At 46.3% G+C, this 21,954-nt stretch overlaps 1 protein-coding gene across 1 annotated transcript in view; it reads right to left on the reverse strand.

Annotated features, from left to right (window-relative positions):
* The window catches only part of adgrv1 (adhesion G protein-coupled receptor V1), a gene marked incomplete at its 5' end in the record, with an annotated part of 354,615 nt that overhangs the window by 260,634 nt on the left and 72,027 nt on the right, over positions 1–21,954 (reverse strand). The window contains 14 exon segments of the mRNA XM_083783399.1: positions 1,728–2,069; positions 3,310–3,529; positions 4,852–5,033; positions 5,876–6,120; positions 7,234–7,449; positions 7,954–8,169; positions 9,258–9,504; positions 10,048–10,413; positions 13,119–13,258; positions 13,908–13,988; positions 14,879–15,008; positions 15,793–15,989; positions 17,183–17,363; positions 18,530–18,736. Coding sequence (XP_083639525.1) covers positions 1,728–2,069; positions 3,310–3,529; positions 4,852–5,033; positions 5,876–6,120; positions 7,234–7,449; positions 7,954–8,169; positions 9,258–9,504; positions 10,048–10,413; positions 13,119–13,258; positions 13,908–13,988; positions 14,879–15,008; positions 15,793–15,989; positions 17,183–17,363; positions 18,530–18,736 — 2,970 coding nt within the window.

The raw sequence follows: 21,954 nt of genomic DNA on the forward strand, positions 1-21,954 counted from the left end.
ATCTGGTGTACAGGTGATGCCATGCACAGTACATGCATAATAGAATTACAAATTATTTCTTTTATAATGGAGAATTGGCACTCAGAGCTTAAAAACTGGTGACCACCAGGTGGCGCTGAAATAAAGATTAACGTTTATTTTATTTTATATAATTTATCTCCCCCCCTGAGATTTTTTATTTAACTACATTGCAAAAGAAGTAGCATTACTTTTGCCTTCCTTGATGAGCATCAACAACCATCATCACCTGGGCACAGTCACAGACACACACACAGCTCCCCTCTACAGTGCTCTACTACTGAAAGTGACTAATTTCTCTCCAAAAGCACTTGAATATGATGGAACATGACTAAAGCTCACATTTCACATCACACACTAGCCCCCCTAAAAAAATATATATATCAAAAAATAATTCTTCAATGAATCGATTCATATCGTCTGGATTAATATCGATATATATCGATATACGATATATCGTTACATGCCTAATGATGACCCACGTCATTTGTAACAATGTTTACGACTTCACCCATTTAGACCTATATAGACCAAGCTGAGATGTCGTTATGCCTCATCGGTGTCATTTTACATTTCAGCTGGGTTGGGCGTTTTGCAGAAAACTAAAAGTTGGAAGAGCCCATCGGCATCTGTCAATCACAGGGCCCTGAGCGCAGACCAGTGTTGTTTTTGGCAGCAAATTTCTATTTTAGTTTTAGTCATAGTTTCTTGAATAGTTTTCACTTAGTTTTAGTCACATTTTAGTCACCTGGAATGTTCTAGTGTTTAGTCTAGTTTTAGTCGACTAAATGTCATACGATTTTAGTCGACTAAATCTACAGTTGATTTAGTCGACTAAAATGTGTTTTGACAGGCCTTGATGTCGTTGTAATGACATATTTTACACTTTGGTTGCATTCTGAAAATATCAGATCTACAATCTCGCAACGCGTCGCAGTGCGACTCGTTGCAAGATTGTAGATCTGATATTTTCAGCATGCAACCCAGCATATAACTGGATCTCTTGTCCACTAGTTCCTTACTAACATTTTAGTCTAGTTAAATTGTCAGTATATTTAGTCTTAGTTTTAATCATCATAGATTCCTTTTTATTTAGTTTTTATTTCTTTTTAGTCAGTGAAAATAGGTAGTCGACGAACATTTTTCGTCTTAGTTTTAGTCGACGAAAACAACACTGGCGCAGACGCTGATCAGCTCTTCCCCACTCGGTGGTTTTCTGCGGAAGACACGTGATAATGTGAATTTCACGCGGAAGGGATGGTTTACCAGCCTATAGTATACAGTATAGCGATATATACGTTTTTTCAGAAAACTCGTAGGACTTAGCACTGTGGTCCTCAAAAAGGCAGGCCAGATAATATATAAAATGTTGGTGGTCGTTGGCTTTTGAAGGCATTATTGTAGAAGCGGTGTTACGTATGATGAAAATTCTACCACGGGTCGTTTCGAGGAAGCAATCCGATTGGTTGAAACAGCCTTCTATAGCTGTGGGTTAAACCAGCAAAATATATTAATTATTTTAGTTTTAAGGGTAACTGTGGTAGAATTGCAATATGACACTCGAGGGTGTGGGTTTAACGTGATTATTGCCACTCCAGCGATGCTTGCGGAACTCGACTTGGTCTCGTTCCTGACCGCGTATGCCTGTCGTGGCGATAATCACGCTATAACCCACACCCTCTCGTGTGACGACGTTGCCGAAGCTATACCTTCAGGATGCGGATGGCGAAGCTCTCGTCCATCTCGGGGAAGCCGTCGGTCAGGATGGGCACGGTGAGGTTGGCGGAGCCGGCGCCGTCCTCCATGAAGGCGCCGCCGGCCGTCACCGTGGTGTAGTCGCTGCCCGCCACGGCCTGGCCGCTGAACAGGACGGCGGCCGCCGTGCCGTTCTTCACGTAGGTGGCGGCGGCGGTCTCGGGCTCCGGCGACGACGGCGGGGCGAACGGGTCACTGGCGCCGGACACCACCCAGGTGCAGGACGGGGGGGTGGAGGCCCCTCCTCCTCCTCCTCCTCCTCCTCCTCCTCCTCCTCCCGACGAGAGAGTGAAGGCCTGGCAGCGGTGTTTGCACATTTTTTTCCGATTTAGTTTCAATTTCATAGAGCTCCAGACACATTTTAACCCTGACCTGACCTGAGATCAGATTCTAAAAATGTCTTCTACATCCTGACAGTTTTCTGAAAAAGCCATGTTCCTATGTCAGTGGTTCTTCGATTTTTCAAAAATAGCAGACCTACAAGCTCGTAGCGCGCCACTCGGTGGCGCGCTATGAGCTTGTAGATCTGCTATTTTTCAATAGCTAAAGCATAACGTAATGCTAACACCAAAAGGGGTTCCCGCCTAAAATGGGTTAACCTACAGTCTACTCTAGTTTTAACGGGTATTTTGGCGGGCCTTGATGGCGTCGTGAAATGGCCCGATTTTAGACTTGGTCGCATGCTGAAAATAGCCGATCTACAAGCTCACAGCGCAGAAATGACTTGAATTTTTTTAGTTCTACTGGATCTCGTCTTAACTATAGTCCCTCCCCCAACATTTTAGCAGTTTGTCAATATATTTAGTCTTAGTTTTAGCCATCATGGCTTAGCTTTTATTTAACCCATTCTGGGCGTGAACCCCTTTTTGGTGTCAGCATTACGTCATGCTTTAGCTATTGAAAAATAGCAGATCTACAAGCTCATAGCGCGTACGAGCTTTTATGTCTGCTATTTTTTTTTAATAAAAATCGAATAGCGACTGACATTGGAAACACAGCTTTTTCAGAAAACCGTCAGGTGCATGTACTGTTTAGAAGACATTTTTTTAATCTGATCTCAGGTCAGAATAATGGGTTGGCGTAACCGTTTGGGCACCCGGCTGGTAATCCAGTCGCAGTGTGCCGCGGGTTCGACTCCCGAGCCTGACACGGCCTTTAACCCATTCTGGGCGGGCACCCATTTTGGTGTTAGCACTATGTTATGCTTTAGCTATTGAAAAATAGCAGATCTACAAGCTCTTAGAGCGCCACCGAGTGGCGTGCTAAGAGCTTGTAGGTCTGCTATTTTTGAAAAATCGAAGAACGACTGACATAGAAACATAGCTTTTTCAGAGAACTGTCATTTTCAAACATACATTTTTAGAATCTGATCTCAGGTCAGAATGGGTTAATGCATGTCTCCTCCCCCCCCCCCCCCCCCCCCCATCTCTCTCCCGTTTCCTGTCAGCCTATACCGTCTGTCCCTTCAAAAAACCAATAAAATATCTTCAAAAAAATTAAATAAAAGAAAGGTAGCGTTATATAACGAGCACTAACCTGGCAGGCTCGCTCCCGGAGGCAGGCGGCGGCGCAGGCGGCGGCGGGGTCCGGGTGGCCGGTGACGTTGACCGAGCGGGGCGGCGCCAGGGGGGGGCGGCCCGGCAGCGGGGGGTCATAGTAGAGCAGCAGCAGGTCCTGGCCCTGGGCCAGGGCCACGGCCACCATGTCCACCTCCGCTGTGCTGTAGAGGACCTCCATGCGACCAAAATGACCTCCGCTGTCCATGGATAAGAGATCATTTTGAATTACCCTATTGTCGCACTTCCAAACGTCAATCTTTCATCAAATCTAGAGACCCTCGTCTATGGAACTCCCTAGATGCTTCACTTAAATCCTCATTATCCTTGCCAATTTAAAAAATCTCTGTTTTACCATGATGCGTTATATTTTCTTTTGTGTGTTTGTTGTTGTATTGTTTATTTCTGTTTTTTTGTGCAGTCTGTGTTTTTATTTCTTTACTGCACCTGTGCCCCCCTTTGCCAACTTGTTGACTTATGTACTGTTCTTTATGAACTTTTAATCTTTTAAACCAATGACCTCTTCCTACAGGAAAGGATTCCATATAAGCCTTCTGGCTTCTTCCCTTCCTTGCATAGTATTTTTGTTCTTAAACCTCAAGTTTAGCAGGCATATACAGTTAATATACGGTAATATACAGGTGTTGACCTTCGGGAGTTTACCAGAGTTTGTTGGAAAGTTTAACGGGAGTTTCCTGTAATGTATATACACATCCGTATTCCATGCATGGCATGAATGGAACGGTCTCCCCGACACACACTGACACTGTTTCTTAAACGAATAGCAGAATGTGCCAGATGAAGGCAACCGTTTTTATGTAGCATTTATGTAGCATACAGTATATGCAGCATAAGCTGCATATACTGTATGTAGCCCAGTTAGAGCTAGCGAAGGTTATGAGGTGATGCTCTTCCTCTTTTGCACTAGGTATGTTGGTGTGTGGTTTTCTAATGTTGTACGGGTCACCGTGTGCCTTTGTTGTCTTCTATTGTATTGTATTGTATCTGTATGCTGCAAGGAGGAAGGGGGGGGGGGGGGGGTCCAAGACAAATTTCTCCCTTGGGAGACAAAATAAAGAAACCTAGCTTGAACCTTGGCCTTCATTTCCAGGCTAGTTGAGAAAGAGATGATGGAAGGCAATGAGGAGTGGAAAGAAGAATGAAGAATGAAGAATATAATAATAAATAGCTATACTGTATACAGTATGGCTTATTTGTTGACGTTGCCAGCATTTTCAGGGTAAAGTCAAAGTGATCCGTGGGTCCGGTATTGCCATCAACTCATACAACAAAGGCGATGTACTGTAAGAAATGAACGTATATAAGTGAATTATCTAAAAAAAAGAGGAACCCATTTTGGTGTTAGCATCATGTCGTGCTTTAGCTATTGAAAAATAGCAGATCTACAAGCTCATAGCGCGCCACCGAGTGGCACGCTACGAGGTTGTAGGTCTGCTATTTTTTGAAAAATCGAAGAGCGACTGACATTTTTAGAGGCCAGCATTGAGACGGTTGTTCTGACCTCCTGCGTATGGTGATGTTGGCCATGTAGACGCCCTCCAGGGGCTCCTGGACGCGGTACACGGCCTGCGAGAAGGACACGGTCCCGTGCGGGTTGTCGTTGGCCGGCACCACGATGTTCACCCAGGTCTCCTCGCCCAGGTTCCCTCCGTTGCTCGCCTCCGTCAGTTCCACCTTGATGACCTGTCGAGTACGAAGAGGAACGCGGTGGCGTAAACAGTGTTGTTGTCGTCGACTAAAACTAAAAGGCGAAAAATGTCTGTCGACTGCCTATTTTCACTGGCAAAAACAAATGGAAACTGAATGGAAACTGACCTACGGTGACTAAGACCAAGACTAAATATACTGACAATGTCGTCAACAAATAAAAACTAGACTAAAATGTTAGGAAGGGACTAGTGGACAAGAGATCCAGTATGTGTCATTTTACACTTGGCACGCTGAAAATAGCTGATCTACAAGCTCACAACGCGTCGCGTAGATCGGCTACTTTCAGCAAGTGTAAAAACACTCATTACGACGGCATCAAGACCCGCCAAAATACATTTTAGTCGAAAACTAGACTAACACTAAGACATTTCCAGGTGACTAAAATGTGACTAAAACTAAATGAAGTTTCAGTCCAAAGACTATGACTAAACTAAAATAGAAATTTGCTGCCAAAAACAACACTGGGTGTAAAGTAACTAAGTGCATTTACTAGTACCCAACGCATTTAGGCCTGATGTTGAAAAAAAAAAAAAAAAAAAAAAACGTTAAAGAATATATATATTCAAAGATCTGTGCCGCATTTTTACGATTAAAAAAAAATAGCAGATCTACAAGCTCATAGCGCGCCACCGAGTGGCGCACTACGAGCTTGTAGGTCTGCTATTTTTGAAAAATCGAAGAACGACTGACATTTTTTTGAATCTGATCTCAGGTCAGAATGGGTTCATCAGACCAGTGTGTGGTGTCCAGTGGAAACCTCGTATGAATCTGATCTCAGGTCAGAACGGGATAATATTATACACAAGCACCTATACCTCAGTGATCTCGGGTACGTCATCGGCCAGGACCTCCACCCTCAGCGTCTTCATGGTGTCCCCGGGGGCGAACACCACCTCGCCGGACGAGGGCCTCACGTCCCCCGCCGCCAGCCGCCCGCCGACGGTGGCCCGCCAGCGCACCGCCACGGTGCCGATGGTCCCGGCGCTACGCACCACGGGCAGCGTGACCGCCACGGAGCCGGAGACGGGCTCCTCCACGGTGACCGGGGCCGCCTGGAACTCTGGACAACAGAGAGAGAGAGAGAGAGAGAGAGAGCTGACCTGAGATCAGATTCTAAAAATGTCTTCTATACAGTTTTCTGAAAAAAGCTTTGTTTCTATGTCAGTCGTTCTTCGATTTTTCAAAGAAATAGCAGACCTACAAGCTCGTAGCGCGACACTCGGTGGCGCGCTATGAGCTTGTAGATCTGCTATTTTTCAATAGCTAAAGCACAACGTAATGCTAACACCAAAATGGGTTAAAGATAATGTCATCCAAATTGGAGCCACAAGAGGACCTTCTAGCTGTTGAGGGTACAGCACCAGAAATGAAACATTTCATTTCATTTTACGCTCTCAAGAGTTAAAGATCTACAAGGATCCATTTGGTTACCAACTCTGCATCATTTAGCTGGAGACCACCTGGAACCCCCTCAAGGACCACTGGTGGTCCCCGGACCACCTGGAACCCCCTCAAGGACCACTGGTGGTCCCCGGACCACCTGGAACGCCCTCAAAGGACCACTGGTGGTCCCCGGACCACCTGGAACGCCCTCAAAGGACCACTGGTGGTCCCCGGACCAACTGGGATCCCCTCAAGGACTACTGGTTGGTCCCCGGACCACCCGGGGACCACCAGTGGTCCTTGAGGGGGCTCAAGGACCACTGGTGGTCCCCGGACCACCTGGAACCCCCTCAAAGGACCACTGGTGGTCCCCGGACCAACTGGAACCCCCTCAAGGACCACTGGTGGTCCCCGGACCACCTGGAACGCCCTCAAGGACCACTGGTGGTCCCCGGACCACCTGGAACCCCCTCAAGGACCACTGGTTGGTCCCCGGACCACCTGGAACGCCCTCAAGGACCACTGGTTGGTCCCCGGACCACCTGGCACCCCCTCAAGGACCACTGGTGGTCCCCGGACCACCTGGCACCCCCTCAAGGACCACTGGTGGTCCCCGGACCACCTGGAACCCCCTCAAGGACCACTGGTTGGTCCCCGGACCACCTGGAACGCCCTCAAAGGACCACTGGTGGTCCCCGGACCACCTGGAACCCCCTCAAGGACCACTGGTGGTCCCCGGACCACCTGGGACCCCCTCAAAGGACCACCGGTTGTAAACCACTGTACCAACCGAAGGCGCCGAAGGGGTCGTCGGACGGCAGGATGGTGATGACGGCGCGGGTCAGCTCCCCGAGCAGGGCGCCCCCGGTGGTCTGGTTGATGAGCTCCACGCGGAACGTCTCCTCCAGCTCGGGCGCGTCGTCGTTGATGATGTAGATGGGGATGGCCTTGGAGGACTCTCCCTCCAGCAGGAGGACGTCTGTGGACGCCACGCTGTAGTCCTCGCCTGGAGGGCAGGAGGCAGGCAGCGCGCGCACGCACACGCACACGCACACGCACACAGACACACACACACACACACACACGTGGACATGGTGAGATGATAGCACGGACACCGGAACATTCTTCATGGGCACACTGGGCACCATTTCAGCAGTGACAACACAGACATGTGTTGAGCAAGGCACTGAACTGGTGCCAACTGCTCCAGTGGAGCTGCTCAGTGGCAAACAGAACAAGACTGTGGTTGTATTGGTCAGCTCCCTGGTTTTAGTGTGTGTGTGTGTGTGTGTGTGTGTGCGCACGCACGTGGCGTGTGTGTGTGTGTGTGTGTGCGTGCAGACTAGTGTTGCTGAATATGAGCACTTGTGCTCAGCTACTACCCTGGGTGAAAAAGTACAATACTTTTATGGCCCCAAGAAGTATAGCAATAACCGTGCACGCACGCACATGCATGCACACACACACGCACACGCACGCACACACACCATTACAGTATCCCATTACTTACTGACTCTGGCGGTCATAGGCACAGCTCTGAACTTGACCGACACGTCGGCGAAGATCCCTCCGATGCGCGTGACGTAGATGAACGGTCCGACGATGTCCTCGGCCACGCTGACCCTGTGCGTCCCCAGCTGGATGACCCCGAAGGCGTCGTCGCTGGCCTCCACGATCACCTGGGCCACTCTGTCGGGCCGGGGGCCCACGCGGGGGGACCCGGCGACTGGAGGCGCAACAGAAACGACAACCGGTTTTTGTAAATAGAGTGTCTTCTAGGTGAAAGAGCATGCCACTGATTGAGAACATTATTTCCACCTGTGCTGATTAGCGAGATCCCCTGCAGCCTGTTGTAGCCTCTGAGTGTGCTGTGTGTGTTCAGTTCTGCATTGAGAGTCACCAAGGTTTCCAGATTGGGGTTCCCAAATTATTTTGGGGGGGTTCCCAGATAATTAGCTTATAATGTACAGAATAGTTTTATCACTCGGCATTAAACAAACCGTCAGTGTATATACAGGGTTATCGGCACATTTCTAAAGTTACAATTGAACGGCTTTAACCCATTTAGACCCAAATTAAAAAACATTCACATTATATTATTCAAAGATTTGCGCCACATTTTTTTTATGATTTTTCAAAAATAGCAGATCTACAGATCTACAGATCTTGTAGATCTGCTATTTTTCAATAGCTGAATTATAACATTTATTAATTATTAATTTAAAACACCAAAAGGGGTTCCCGTTCAAAGACCTTTTTTAACACTTATTGTGCTAAGAAAGTGTATACACGCCCCTTTTCAATAATCATATGTAACGGGATCGCTGTAATTGGAATGTCCCGATACTGTATCGGTATCGGGAAAAGTATCGGATCGGCCCTTATTTGTCATATCGGATCATATCGGTATCGGTGAATATGCCAGTCTAATAAAATGTTGGGACATGTTGAGTTTGCTTTGGAGTTGGCCAAACTGCAAGTGCACATTTGAGTGAGGAGTCTGCTATAAACACAACACGAGATATATAGCTATATAGCTATAAACACAACATGAGATCACAACACTGGTATCGGTATTCTGTATCGTATCGGCTAACACAGAAATTGAGGTATTGGGATCGGATCGGAAGCGAGAAAAAGTGTATCGGGACATCCCTAGCTGTAATCCATTTTTTGGATAGCTCCCGTCGTGGGAACCCTTGGCGTTATGCCAATGCAATTTCTTATAATGTCTAAATAAAAGAAGCGGTGTCTTACTGGGCCTCTCCTGGACTCTGTGGTTATAATGTCTAAGTAAAAGAAGCGGTGTCTTACTGGGCCTCTCCTGGACTCCCTGGATGAGCTGAACGCTGATCACTTCCACAAACACAGACTCGTCTCTCTCGGGGTCCTCGTCGTCGAGCACGCCGAGCGTGACGTTTGCCTCCGTCTGGTTGGCCAGGAACACGACGGAGGAGCCCAGGAGCGGGACGAAGTCCCGCCCCTCGGTGGCCCGTCCCACCCCGGGGGTCCTGTAGGGCGCCGCGTCCGATTCGTTCAGAGTCCCGTACGTCACACGCACCTATGGAGGAGGGGGTATAGGAGGAGAGATTGGTCAAGCACAACCGGGTACGAATCAGGAAATAACCAGAACAAAATCAGAACAGGACCATGGGTTACATAGTGTAGTTTTTTTATAGAGGGACAGGCCGATAGGAAAACAGGAGAGAGAGAGATGGGGAAGTGACATGCAGGCTCGGACTACCGGCCAAGGTGCCTGGACCGCTGAGCCACGGCCCAGGCCACATAGTGTATAGTTTTAAGTGGTTAATCCACTTTATATACGCCGACATTTTAAAACCGATTTCAACCTATATTAACCCATTCTGGTGTTAGCATCATGTTATGCTTTAGCTATTGAAAAATAGCAGATCTACAAGCTCATAGCGCGCCACCGAGTGGCACACTACGAGCTTGTAGGTCTGCTATTTTTGAAAAATCGAAGAACGACTGACATTTTTTAGAATCTGATCTCAGGTCAGAATGGGTTAATCAGACCAGTGTGTGTGTCCAGTGGAAACCTCGTATGAATCTGATCTCGGGTCAGAATGGGTCAAGCACGCACCGTGCCCAACAGCCCGCCGTGTCGCCGGATGGTGAGCGTGACCGTGGCGTCGGCCTCGGGGAGACGGACGGGCCGGGTGTCTTCGGCGAACACGAAGTAGCCGTACGGGTCGTCGCTCGCCAGCACGGTCAGCGTGGCGGACGTGAGGGCGCCGAGGCGGCCGTCCGACACCCTCACCAGGGACACGTTGAAGGACCGGTCCAGCTCGGGGAGCTCGTCCGGGGCCACGGTGATGACAATCTCCCCCCGGCTCTGTCCCACGCCGAGGGTGACGCTGCCCGACCGGCTGACCAGCTCCGGCTCCGAGCTGGGCTCCGCCTCCCAGTAAACCGTCACGTTGGACAGGTCGCCGAAGGTCCGCTCCACCTGGGAGAGGGCGGGATGGTTAGAACCACCGTTCCCCCCCAAACAGTGGGATGGTTAGACCCACCGTTCCCCCCAAACAGTGGGATGGTTAGACCCACCGTTCCCCCCCAAACAGTGGGATGGTTAGACCCACCGTTCCCCCCCAAACAGTGGGATGGTTAGACCCACCCTTCCCCTCAAACAGTGGGATGGTTAGACCCACCGTTCCCCCCCAAACAGTGGGATGGTTAGACCCACCGTTCCCCCCAAACAGTGGGATGGTTAGACCCACCGTTCCCCCCCAAACAGTGGGATGGTTAGACCCACCGTTCCCCCCAAACAGTGGGATGGTTAGACCCACCGTTCCCCCCAAACAGTGGGATGGTTAGACCCACCGTTCCCCCCAAACAGTGGGATGGTTAGACCCACCGTTCCCCCCCAAACAGTGGGATGGTTAGACCCACCGTTCCCCCCAAACAGTGGGATGGTTAGACCCACCGTTCCCCCCAAACAGTGGGATGGTTAGACCCACCCTTCCCCTCAAACAGTGGGATGGTTAGACCCACCGTTCCCCCCCAAACAGTGGGATGGTTAGACCCACCGTTCCCCCCAAACAGTGGGATGGTTAGACCCACCGTTCCCCCCCAAACAGTGGGATGGTTAGACCCACCGTTCCCCCCAAACAGTGGGATGGTTAGACCCACCGTTCCCCCCAAACAGTGGGATGGTTAGACCCACCGTTCCCCCCAAACAGTGGGATGGTTAGACCCACCGTTCCCCCCCAAACAGTGGGATGGTTAGACCCACCGTTCCCCCCAAACAGTGGGTCGGAGTTCCCCTCAAACAGTGGGGTTGTTTTTCATTATTATTGTTGCAAAGATATTTTCAAAAAACATTTTCTTTTTAAGAATTCCATAAATAAATCCTTTAATTAGAGGGGGAAAAAAATACTTTTAAGATGTAGTGAAAATAGCCGATATACAAGATGCGACATGTTGTAAGACATGGAGTTTCTCTTTTGGGAACCACTGGATTAGACTAGTGTTTCTCAAACAAAATGGGTACAGAGACACAGATGCTATGTTCATTGTTTAACCGTTATAGTATCAATGTACAGACGATTATTTTTTATAGTAAATTTGTTTAAACTGTTAGGAGTTATTGGTTTACATCGGTTTACATGACCGCCGGTCGTCAAATTATTGCATTAGGAATGCGACAAAAACCAAAAGTCTGCTAAATTCTGAAATTGTAAATTGAAAAACGTAAATTGAAAAACGTTGATGTTTTCCCTCTCAGACATACTTGTTTAGTTTTAGTTTGGTTTAGTTTATTTTTTCCAGTCGTTTACATTCTTAGTTCACAGATTTATTTCCATACAAAACATACTGAATTCATAAAAACATGTCTGCATCTTTTTTTTCATTACTTATTTTACAGCCTTAGCTTATAGTATACGGCTATTGTAGTTTAACTTAGAAAAGTAAAAAAAAGTATTCAAACACATCAATTCATGTAATCCAATCAACAATATGATGTTAAAATAAATAAAATTAAGGAACACAAATAATGTCAATAATAATATCAAATTACAGTATAACAATTTATAAATAGATGAATCATTTAACCAAGCATCCCGATTAGACTTGATTGTCCTTTCACTCTATATAGCCATCTCTATCGCTTTGTTTTTAATCGTTCCACATGTAGGCCTACCATTTCCTTATTTTTTAAACAAAATGGCCCCATAGTATAGCGGCTCTCTCATTGAAAACAACCCTTGGATACAGTCTGGAAGTGTTTTACATTCAGCTCTAAACAATAACTGTAATGTTTTTAATTCAACTAAATCCCTACATTTCAAGACATGACAGTTTACAATGAAGAGGTTTGTAGAGTGAATATAATGAACATTCATTATTATTTTTGCAGTAAAGTGATACAGTTTGTGCTGGTAAATTTATTTTAATTTGTATTTATTTTTTATCCCACAATATTTGTGACGTAGTGCATGGAAGGAATGCGCTATTCCAACCAGTTCCTTTCCCCTTCATCAGGCTGACCAGGGGGGAGGCAGTATATAGACCAGGATTACTTTTAGGGTAGGCCTACCTAGTACCTACCCTAGGTTACAAGGGAAACTCTACACAAAAAGGCACTTTTGCCAACCCCACCTAGGGTATGGGTGCTGATGACGCAGAGGAGAGAACAGAGAATGTTTCGTTCACATTATTGCAATACCTTGATTTTATATACTTTATATGATGTTTCCAAAATAATTTATTGTCAATGATTACTCCCAATAATGTATTTTGTGTGTCAAACCATTTCTTTAAAACGTTCAACTCCCCTTCGACTGTATCCAAAAGTTCCTTAACATTTTCCCCAGCACAAAATAAAGTTGTATAATCAGCAAAATTAACAAAATGTAACAAGTGATGCCCTACAAATTGTATAATGAATAAAAAGCTTTGGACCCACCACTTGGGTCCAGCCTTGGGGTACCCCAAAGGTGAAGTTCTGAATTAACGTAATTTACATTTACATACCAATACTTACCCAATTGTATGCAGCACCTCTAATTCCATAATGCTGTAACATCTTTCAACAATTATTCCGTGGTCAATTGTATCAAAAGCTTTCCATAGATCAATAAATACCCCCACTGTGTGTGTGTACTCGTTATTGTCTACCAAAAAACCCATTGATAAAAACAGCATAACCACCAGGAGAACCACGTTGCTGCGTCCGTCCTCAGGCTCCGTCCCGTTCACAGCTAGGGAGTGTGGGCTGAGCTGGAACACTCCGTGGGCCTCGTCGGAGGCAGCGATGGTCACAGTGATGTGTGAGGCCACTCCCAGGCTGGCTGCATGTGGATGGACACAGTATCACATCATTCATCCGCATTAGTGGGTTTTTTTTAAGAGTTCAATAAGATTACACTAGACACTGATGTAACCATCAGAGTAGGTGACATGGGAGAGATGATAGTACACAGAGAACTAGCAAAAGTGCTCCTCGGAGCACAGGTCTCCACCGGGCCAGGTAGGTTATTGTGGCCTCCTGGACACTAATGGGCCAATGTGAAAAGGTGGACTTTTTCAAAACACATCTTTGGAACAAAATGCCTCAAATCATGACCTTTTCCATCAAAGGCGTAAGAAGAAATGGTTCTTCTTACGCCTGGAAAAGGTCATGACACAGAGATTTGTTCAAATAAACGTCTTGTTCCAGACCGCAGCTTTAAGAAGGTTTTATCCTGTCTTACTGTATTTCATCTCATCGTATCTCATCACCTAAATCGGATTATGGCTGGAGTTCAACAGATAGGATCATAGGAATGGAAGCTTAGCTTTCTTTGTGAATGGTTGAGTGAACGCCAGTACCGACGGTGATCATTACAATCCATGCTAATGATGACACGTCAGTGAAAGGAAGCAATGTGAAGTTTGGGGAAATTAAGGTGGAGGAGGGGAGGGGTAGGGGAAGGGGGGGGGGGGGGGGGGGGGACTTACCATGATGGTGATAGGATGGAAGCAGGAAGTCACTATCACTCTCTCCACTACCACTTCCTTCACTTTGAAAGAATTGACCCACTGATGGTGGATCGCACGCACGCACGCGCACGCACGCACACGCACACACACACACAAACACACACACACACACACACACACACACACACACACACACAGAGTGGGAGGGACGGAACCACATCCGACGTGGATCGCAGTGGATCCCACAATATCCGATGTGTTCCATAGGAGGAGGAGGAGGAGGAGGAGGAGGAGGAGGAGGAGGTAGATCACACAGGAGCACAGCAGCAACACACACAGAACGCCACACAACAAACATAATGCAGGGTCAGTTCAACTTCTACATTACAGGATTAGGAATCAAAAGGGCTTTGGAATCCAGGCGTTTGCAAACCTTTTCAGTGTGTCATGGACCCCCAAAAATATATATATTTGGACGTGGGACCCCCCCCCCCCCACATCTGAGAATGTTTTGTGCATATATAAATATTTTTCTCTCTCTCCAGGAAATTAAGAGAACATTTTTTTTTTTTTAAACAATGCATCATCAAAGTTGGTATTGTGACTTTATGTACTGTGAAGCATGACGGGGAGAGAGGTGGTGGAGTTATACAGTAGCTGCTTCAGCAAACAGTTTGAGTTGGAGTTAAAAGGTTTTGTCCGAAGTGCTTTTCAATGGCGTTCATCATATTTCTTTAACCAAGACACAGACATAAAGGGTGTTCAATAGCATTTATTTAATAAAATGTAATAATAATATCAAATTAAGTTAAGTGGTTTCCTCCCGACGGCGACAAATTGGATATTATTTAATTATATTATTGAAAGAAAAAAAAAAGAAAAAAAAAAAAAAAATTAAAAAGTCGGGATCCTTGACACTAAAAAGGTTTGAGAACTAGTGGTTTAGAAGGCATTTGTAGAATGGGCGTCAGCTCTAAATGGGGTCCTACCTCCACCCTCGGGGTTGTAGAGCTCCACTCTGAACATCTTGTCAAGCTCAGGGACGGGGTTGTCAACGAGGGTCACGCTGATGAACTTCAACCTCTCCCCTGACAGGAAGTCCAGCATGCCCTCAGAGTCCTGTACGTACGCCAAACAGTAACTTTATTTACTTAAGTACAATTTTGAGGAATTTTAGCTTGAATGAGTATTTCCATTTTCAATACATTTTACCTCAATTCCACTACATCTACACAGAGACAGATATTGTAATTTTACTCCACTTCAATTAATTGAAACTTACTTTTTTAGATTTGGATTTGTATTACAAAATGTACATTACCCACTCCCGCCCTATATTTCAGCCATTTGAAAATGGCAGATCTACAAGCTCGACTGCATTGTGGATCTGCTATTTTTGGGACATTCTGCACCTTTGGTACATTAAGTACATGTTGTACTGTTACTCAAGTACATTTTGAATTCCCGACTTTTACTCAAGTATTTCTTCATTGCAGTATTGATAAGTTTACTTAACGTAAGTAAGAAATGTGATTTGATTTGTATCCATGCTTTCATCAACATCCTGGAGAGAACATTCCTACAGTCCAGTGGTTTTCATATAAAAAGGTCCCTTATTTATTCAGCATTTGAGCCACAGACCATGAGACGAGATTTAGCCTCTCAGACCCAAAACGTATCGAATATTCTGTTATCGTTATCGGATACGACGTTGGTTTCATTTTATGTTCTCAAGAGCTAAAGATCCATATAGGGGGTCGTTTTGGTTACCAACTCTCCATTTCTCTGGGGAAACCACCTGGAAACCCTTCCAAAGGACCACTGATGGTCCCTGGGACCACTGGTTGAGAAGTCAATGCCCAAATGAAACAATGTGAAATGCTTGTTAGGGTAAAACGTTGACCTCATAGTCCTCGGGACTGGAGGCTGTGAAGGGGGTCGTCCGGTATCCGACCGTGACCCTTCCCAGAAGGCCTTGGGCCCGCGCCACCGTCAGACGCACCTCGCCGTCCTCCTCGTTCACCGTGACGTGGGCGGGGTCCGACGCAGGGGGGATTAGCCCCTCCCCCGGCGGGCGGCCCGGCTGGAACTGGAGCAGGCCTGTAACGTAATTAAGCAAGTCGCCGGTTGGATGTAAAACGACCAAACCACGGGTAGGGGGTTTAAAGTAAATATCCCCCTTCTTGTTTTCTACTGTACATTTAGTTTTTAATTTGTATTCACTCTTTTTTACTAGATACAGCTCAATAACACTAAGATTATGAACATGGATTTGTTCAGTGCGTGTATGAGACATGGCCCGAGCATCTCCGGGGGTCCCCAGCCAAAAAACGTTGAGAACCCCTGTGCTATTCCAAAGACTATTTCCGTCCATGCCAAACCCCTTCATCCCTAAACTACTTTATTTTTGTTTTACATTTTTTGGTGTGGTCAAAATAGCCAATCTACAGGCTCACGACGAGTCGATGTAGGTTGGCTATTTTAACTATTCAAAAATGTTTTTTCAAAATAGTAAAAAGAAATGTCTCGTATCTTTTTAGCATTACCGTATAACCGTACTGGTGTAGGCCTACTTCTTGCCAAACAAAGTTGTCAAGTCAGTCAGTCAGTCAGTCAGTCAGTCAGTCAGTCAGCCAGCCAGTCAGTCAGTCAGCCAGCCAGCCAGCCAGCCAGCCAGCCAGCCAGCCAGCCAGCCAGCCAGCCAGCCAGCCAGTCAGTCAGTCAGCCAGCCAGCCAGTCAGCCAGCCAGCCAGTCAGTCAGTCAACGGCTGGGTCAGTACCAGTGTTGTTTTTGGCAGCAAATTTTGATTTTAGTTTTAGTCACAGTCTCTTGAATAGTTTTAATTTAGTTTTAGTCACATTTTAGTCACCTGGAATGTTTTACTGTTAGTCTAGTTTTAGTCGACTAAATGCCATAAGATTTTAGTCGACTAAATCTACAGTTGATTTAGTCGACTAAAATGTATTTTGGCGGGCCTCGATGCCGTCCTAATGACTGATTTTACACATGCTGAAAATACGGTATTGACGGAGTTCTACAACACTAAACAACACTGGGTCAGTACCGTAGGGGTGGTCGCTGGCCTCCACGCCCACGGTGTTGACGGAGTTCTACAACACTAAACAACACTGGGTCAGTACCGTAGGGGTGGTCGCTGGCCTCCACGCCCACGGTGTTGACGGAGTTCTACAACACTAAACAACACTGGGTCAGTACCGTAGGGGTGGTCGCTGGCCTCCACGCCCACGGTATTGACGGAGTTCTACAACACTAAACAACACTGGGTCAGTACCGTAGGGGTGGTCGCTGGCCTCCACGCCCACGGTGTTGACGGAGTTCTCCTCGTCGATGCTGGCGCCGCTGGACGGCGAGGAGCCCGGCTTCCCGTCACCAGACTCGGCCGACAGCAGCGTGACCCGGAAAGACTCGGCCAGCTCTGGGAGGTCATCGTCCAACACCAGCAGGTTCAGCACCTGGCCGCTCGCACACGCGCACACACACACACACACACACACACACACACACACACACACACACACACACACACACACACACACACACACACACACACACACACACACACACACACACACACACACACACACACACACACACACACACACACACACACACACACACACACACACACAGGTGAATATACGACACCAACAGGTTCAGCATCTGGTCACACATACAGGAGAATCCAGTGGTGGAAAGTAAATATAAGTAACAAAATACATTTACGCTCACTTCTTCATACAGTATATACACTATATTTGCTCACTTCTTCATACAAGTACACCACTAACCTCACGTCCAGTGGTGCATTTACTTAATGTACTTGATGTACATTTACTTATGTACTGTACGCAAGTACACTTGAGGCATTTGTATACTTTAGTTGAGTATTTCCAATTTCCAATACTTTTACTTCTACTCCAATCTCAGAGGCAAATATTGTACTTTTACTCCACTACATTTATTTGAAAACTTTAGTTACCAGTTACTTTTGATTGATTATTACAGAACATACATTAAACACTTCAGTCTTATATACTTTTCGGCCAGTTGAAAATAGCCAATCTACAAGCTCTTGTCAGCATATAGATCTGCTATTTTCAAAAGGAGCGGGCACTGGGCCTACCCAGATAGTATGCGTTGGAGCCTCTACAGCGGTGTCCAGATATCTACAGTAAGCCTCACCATTGGACCCATGACAAAGCCACCACTAGGTGGGGCTGGATATCAACACACACACACACACACACACACACACACACACACACACACACTGTAGACCACGGAATAGGTGTGAAGTTGTGAATGTGCCAGTGATACATTTCAGCCGGTTATTGTGCATCGATGGCCGCAGCGCTGAGCTGACCCAGGCCAATGAACTCTGTGGGGATTCCCGGCTCATGCATGATTGATGAAAAGTGTTGCTGTTGAGCCCTTGGGGTTGTCTGTCTGTCTGTCTGTCTGTCTGTCTGTCTCATTTCTTTCCAAAAAGGACAGAAATAAATAAACTAACTGTAACTGTCTGTCTGTCACTCTCCCTCCCTCCCTCCCTCCCTCCCTCCCCATTCCACTCTTTCATACTTTGTCCCTTTCTCTTTCACTCTCTCTCTCCCTCCCTCACCTCGGAGCGCTGTCCGGGCAGGAAGAGCACGGCTCCGGTGGCGTTGGCGAAGTCCCCCTCGGCCGGGCGGCTGCTGCTGCTGCTGCCCTCTGCGTGGTCAGCGCTGCCGACGTCCAGCTGCGTCACGGTATAGTTGACGTAGACGCGGTCCAGGGCGCCCAGCGTTCGCTCGATCACGCACGACACGGTGGAGCCCTCCTCCGTGGTCTAGAGAGGAGCAGGCAGAGCAGAGGATGGCATCATAATGTTGAATTAATTACCGGCGGAAGTATAACAAATTATCGTTAAAAAACAACAGAATGAGGACAGATAGAGGTTTGGGGGGGCGCTCTAAAAAAGAAGAAAGAAGAGAGTTGGGGAACCTGCAGTCAGGAACTCACAGAGATCCAAGAAAAGGTGTCTCGCCAGGAATCAACGTCGTTGGCACGGGTTCAGAGACAGAAACCCCCAAATGAAAACGATTAAAGCAGAACAAACCGACAACGTCCTTGGAGAGACAGATGTCACATTATAGTCCAACCAGACGGAACGTTGCAGGACAGGACGTGCGTTCAACCCACACCAATACCATGCAGGCTACGCAGCAGGTGCGTTAACCCATTCTGACCAGAGATCAGATTTAAAAAAAATGTCTCGTCTATGTCAGTCGTTCTTCGATAAAAAAAAATTAGCAGATCTACAAGCTCGTAGCGCACCACTCAGTGGCGCGCTACGAGCTTGTAGATCTGCTATTTTTCAATATAGCTTAAAGCATATCATAATGCTAACACCAAAAGGGGTTCCCACCCCAAAATGGGTTAACTCAGTCGTTCTCAACCTTTTCAGGCCGTGACCCCCCCCCAGTTATTATAATAGTGTGTCCATTACTTCCGATGCACTAATGGTCTTTTTTAATTTATTTTCAAAAAAATTTATGTATTAAAAGTCCCTAATAAATAATTAAATCATATTAGACCCAAAACGGTACAAAAGATATACATTGTGATGAATTAACCACTTAAGGCTTATTCTCTTGCCGTCGGGCAGAGGTCCATCAATTCTAGTCCTTCTGACTGCCTTATAACGGCCTTAATTCCTGCACAGCCCCAAGAGTGATTTGGTTGAGAGACCAAACCCGATAGGCCATAGTATCCCCCCGGGGCGTAGACTAAAAACCTCTACTACCTCTAATGGAATGCCCCCTTCCCTATCCCTATCCCTATCCCTTTCCACCTAGCCGTGCCACCTGTTGCGCCGACGGAGCGCCGTGCAACTCTAGAAGCCCCCGGGGCGCCCATGAGCGATGGGACTCCTCTTGCTCCAGGAGCTTCTATATAGGAATGCCTTTGCTATAAGCAGCAGACCCACGTGTACCTGCCAGCTGTCGGCGCCTCTCCGTACCTGAGAGGGGCAGCCGCAGGGTTGCCAGATTAAGCAGCCAGGTCTAAAGAAAACGAGCCCACAAGAAGCGACTATATAATAAGCCACACGAGCACTTTAAACCTGTCCTATACTCCTACTGTATATGCATATAGGCTATTTGAAAATAGCCAATCTACAAGCTCACAACGCGCCGCGAAAGGGACGCGTTGTGAGCTTGTAGAAATATTTTCTTTATATTGGAGGACGGGGGTGGGGGGAGGGGTTACCATAGACAAATACATTTTAATTTGGGGGTCCAGAGTCTCCCGACATGGAGTCAAGGATATCTCGGGCTTTGACAAGGCCCAATTGAAGAAGACTTGAGACGTAAGAGAAAAGCATCTTGCCCACCAAAGACGTCATTGAACAGGAGAAGGACCAGGCAGCATCATGAAGACATCCACTATGCACTGTACCGTCCACAAGCATTGCCTTTTTTCCCCCACTTGGTTTAATCCAGCGGTTTGAGAACCACTGGTTTAATAAAAGGAGTAGTTCAATCAATTAATTACACACCCCATGAAGTCCTGAATTCATGGAGATACATATATATATTTTTATAGCATTTCTAAGTCAATACTGTACCTTGATGACCGATGGATTCAGCTGAGTAGGAGACTGACCGGCCACCCGGTCGGTCATTGGATTATTGGCTCAGGAATGCGATAAAAGCAGGCTTCATGGGGTGTGGAATTGATATTAAATAAGTCATTTTTTTGGCTGAACTACCCTTAAACAACATTAGGAAATAGGACCAAGCAGCTACACTTCACAAAACAAGCCCCTCCATAAAAAAACTGCAAACCACAAACACCAATAATTTACACAAAACAAAAACAAGTGCAAAGGCACTTATAATAAGCAGACATGGCAACACTGGGGGGGGGGGGGGGGGGGTCGTAGGAGAGATGTCACGGGTCCAATCCAACTAAAGACGGGACATGATCACGCGCTCCCTGCCAGTCGGGCGTGAAGGCCCCTGAAATATGCAGGAAGACATGCACTCACAATCCAACAGGTTTACGTTACACGTCCTTTGTAGGTAACAGTATATAGTACATATATACGTTTTCGCTCCACAGAGGCGACTTGGTGTCAAAGCCGTGCTGACAAAATGGTCACGTATTAGCAGCCATTTAGAAGCTTGAAACTAAGCCAGGTGAGCCCTGTCGCCCGTCGTTATGTTGATAATAGATTTATTTTTAAAGAAATGTCTGGAAAATGTTTCTGAAATGTGAAAAACATGTTTTGGGCGGGAACCCCTTTTGGTGTTTTAAACATTATGTCGTAATTTAGCTATTGAAAAATAGCAGATCTACAAGCTACGAGCTTGTAGGCCTGCTATTTTTGAAAAATCGTGAAAAATATTTATTTCAGAAAACTGGAGAATTTAGAAGATTTTATTTATTTATTTTGAGGTCAGGCCTAAATGGGTTAATACATATGTATATATATGCATTTTACATTTTTGTGTGCTACTAAAAACAGTGGCATAAAAACATTCTGCCCGTATTAGTAGAAAAAAATAAAGTAGATTAAAAGTTATTATAAAAGACTAAGCAAAATAAGCTTTGTTTTGGAACTTTCTTTAAAAGCATGGGTGGGAACCCCTTTTGGTGTTAGCATCATGTCATGCTTTAGCTATTGAAAAATAGCAGATCTTGTAGGTCTGCTATTTTTTGAAAAATCTGAAAACTGTCAGGATGTAGAAGACATTTTTAGAATCTGATCTCAGGTCAAAATGGGTTGAAATGGTCGGGGAGGGCGTGACGGTCAACAGGCATGGGGGCAGGGGGGCATAACGCCCATGGTGTGGGGATCAGTCACGGGGGGCAAGGAACCCGAACCCCACCTTGAGAACCAAAAATGCCTTAACCCTCTAACACCCGCATTAATTTCTACTTGCAAAAAATAGATTTCAACCTTACTACTACTTTGTACTACTAGGACTGACACTAAAACATATGTTAAAAAAAATAAAAAAATTAAGTTTGATGGAAAATTTATAATAATTATATAATAAT

The sequence above is a fragment of the Protomyctophum parallelum genome (assembly GCF_964188405.1).
Source record: "Protomyctophum parallelum genome assembly, chromosome: 15".
NCBI lineage: Eukaryota > Metazoa > Chordata > Actinopteri > Myctophiformes > Myctophidae > Protomyctophum > Protomyctophum parallelum.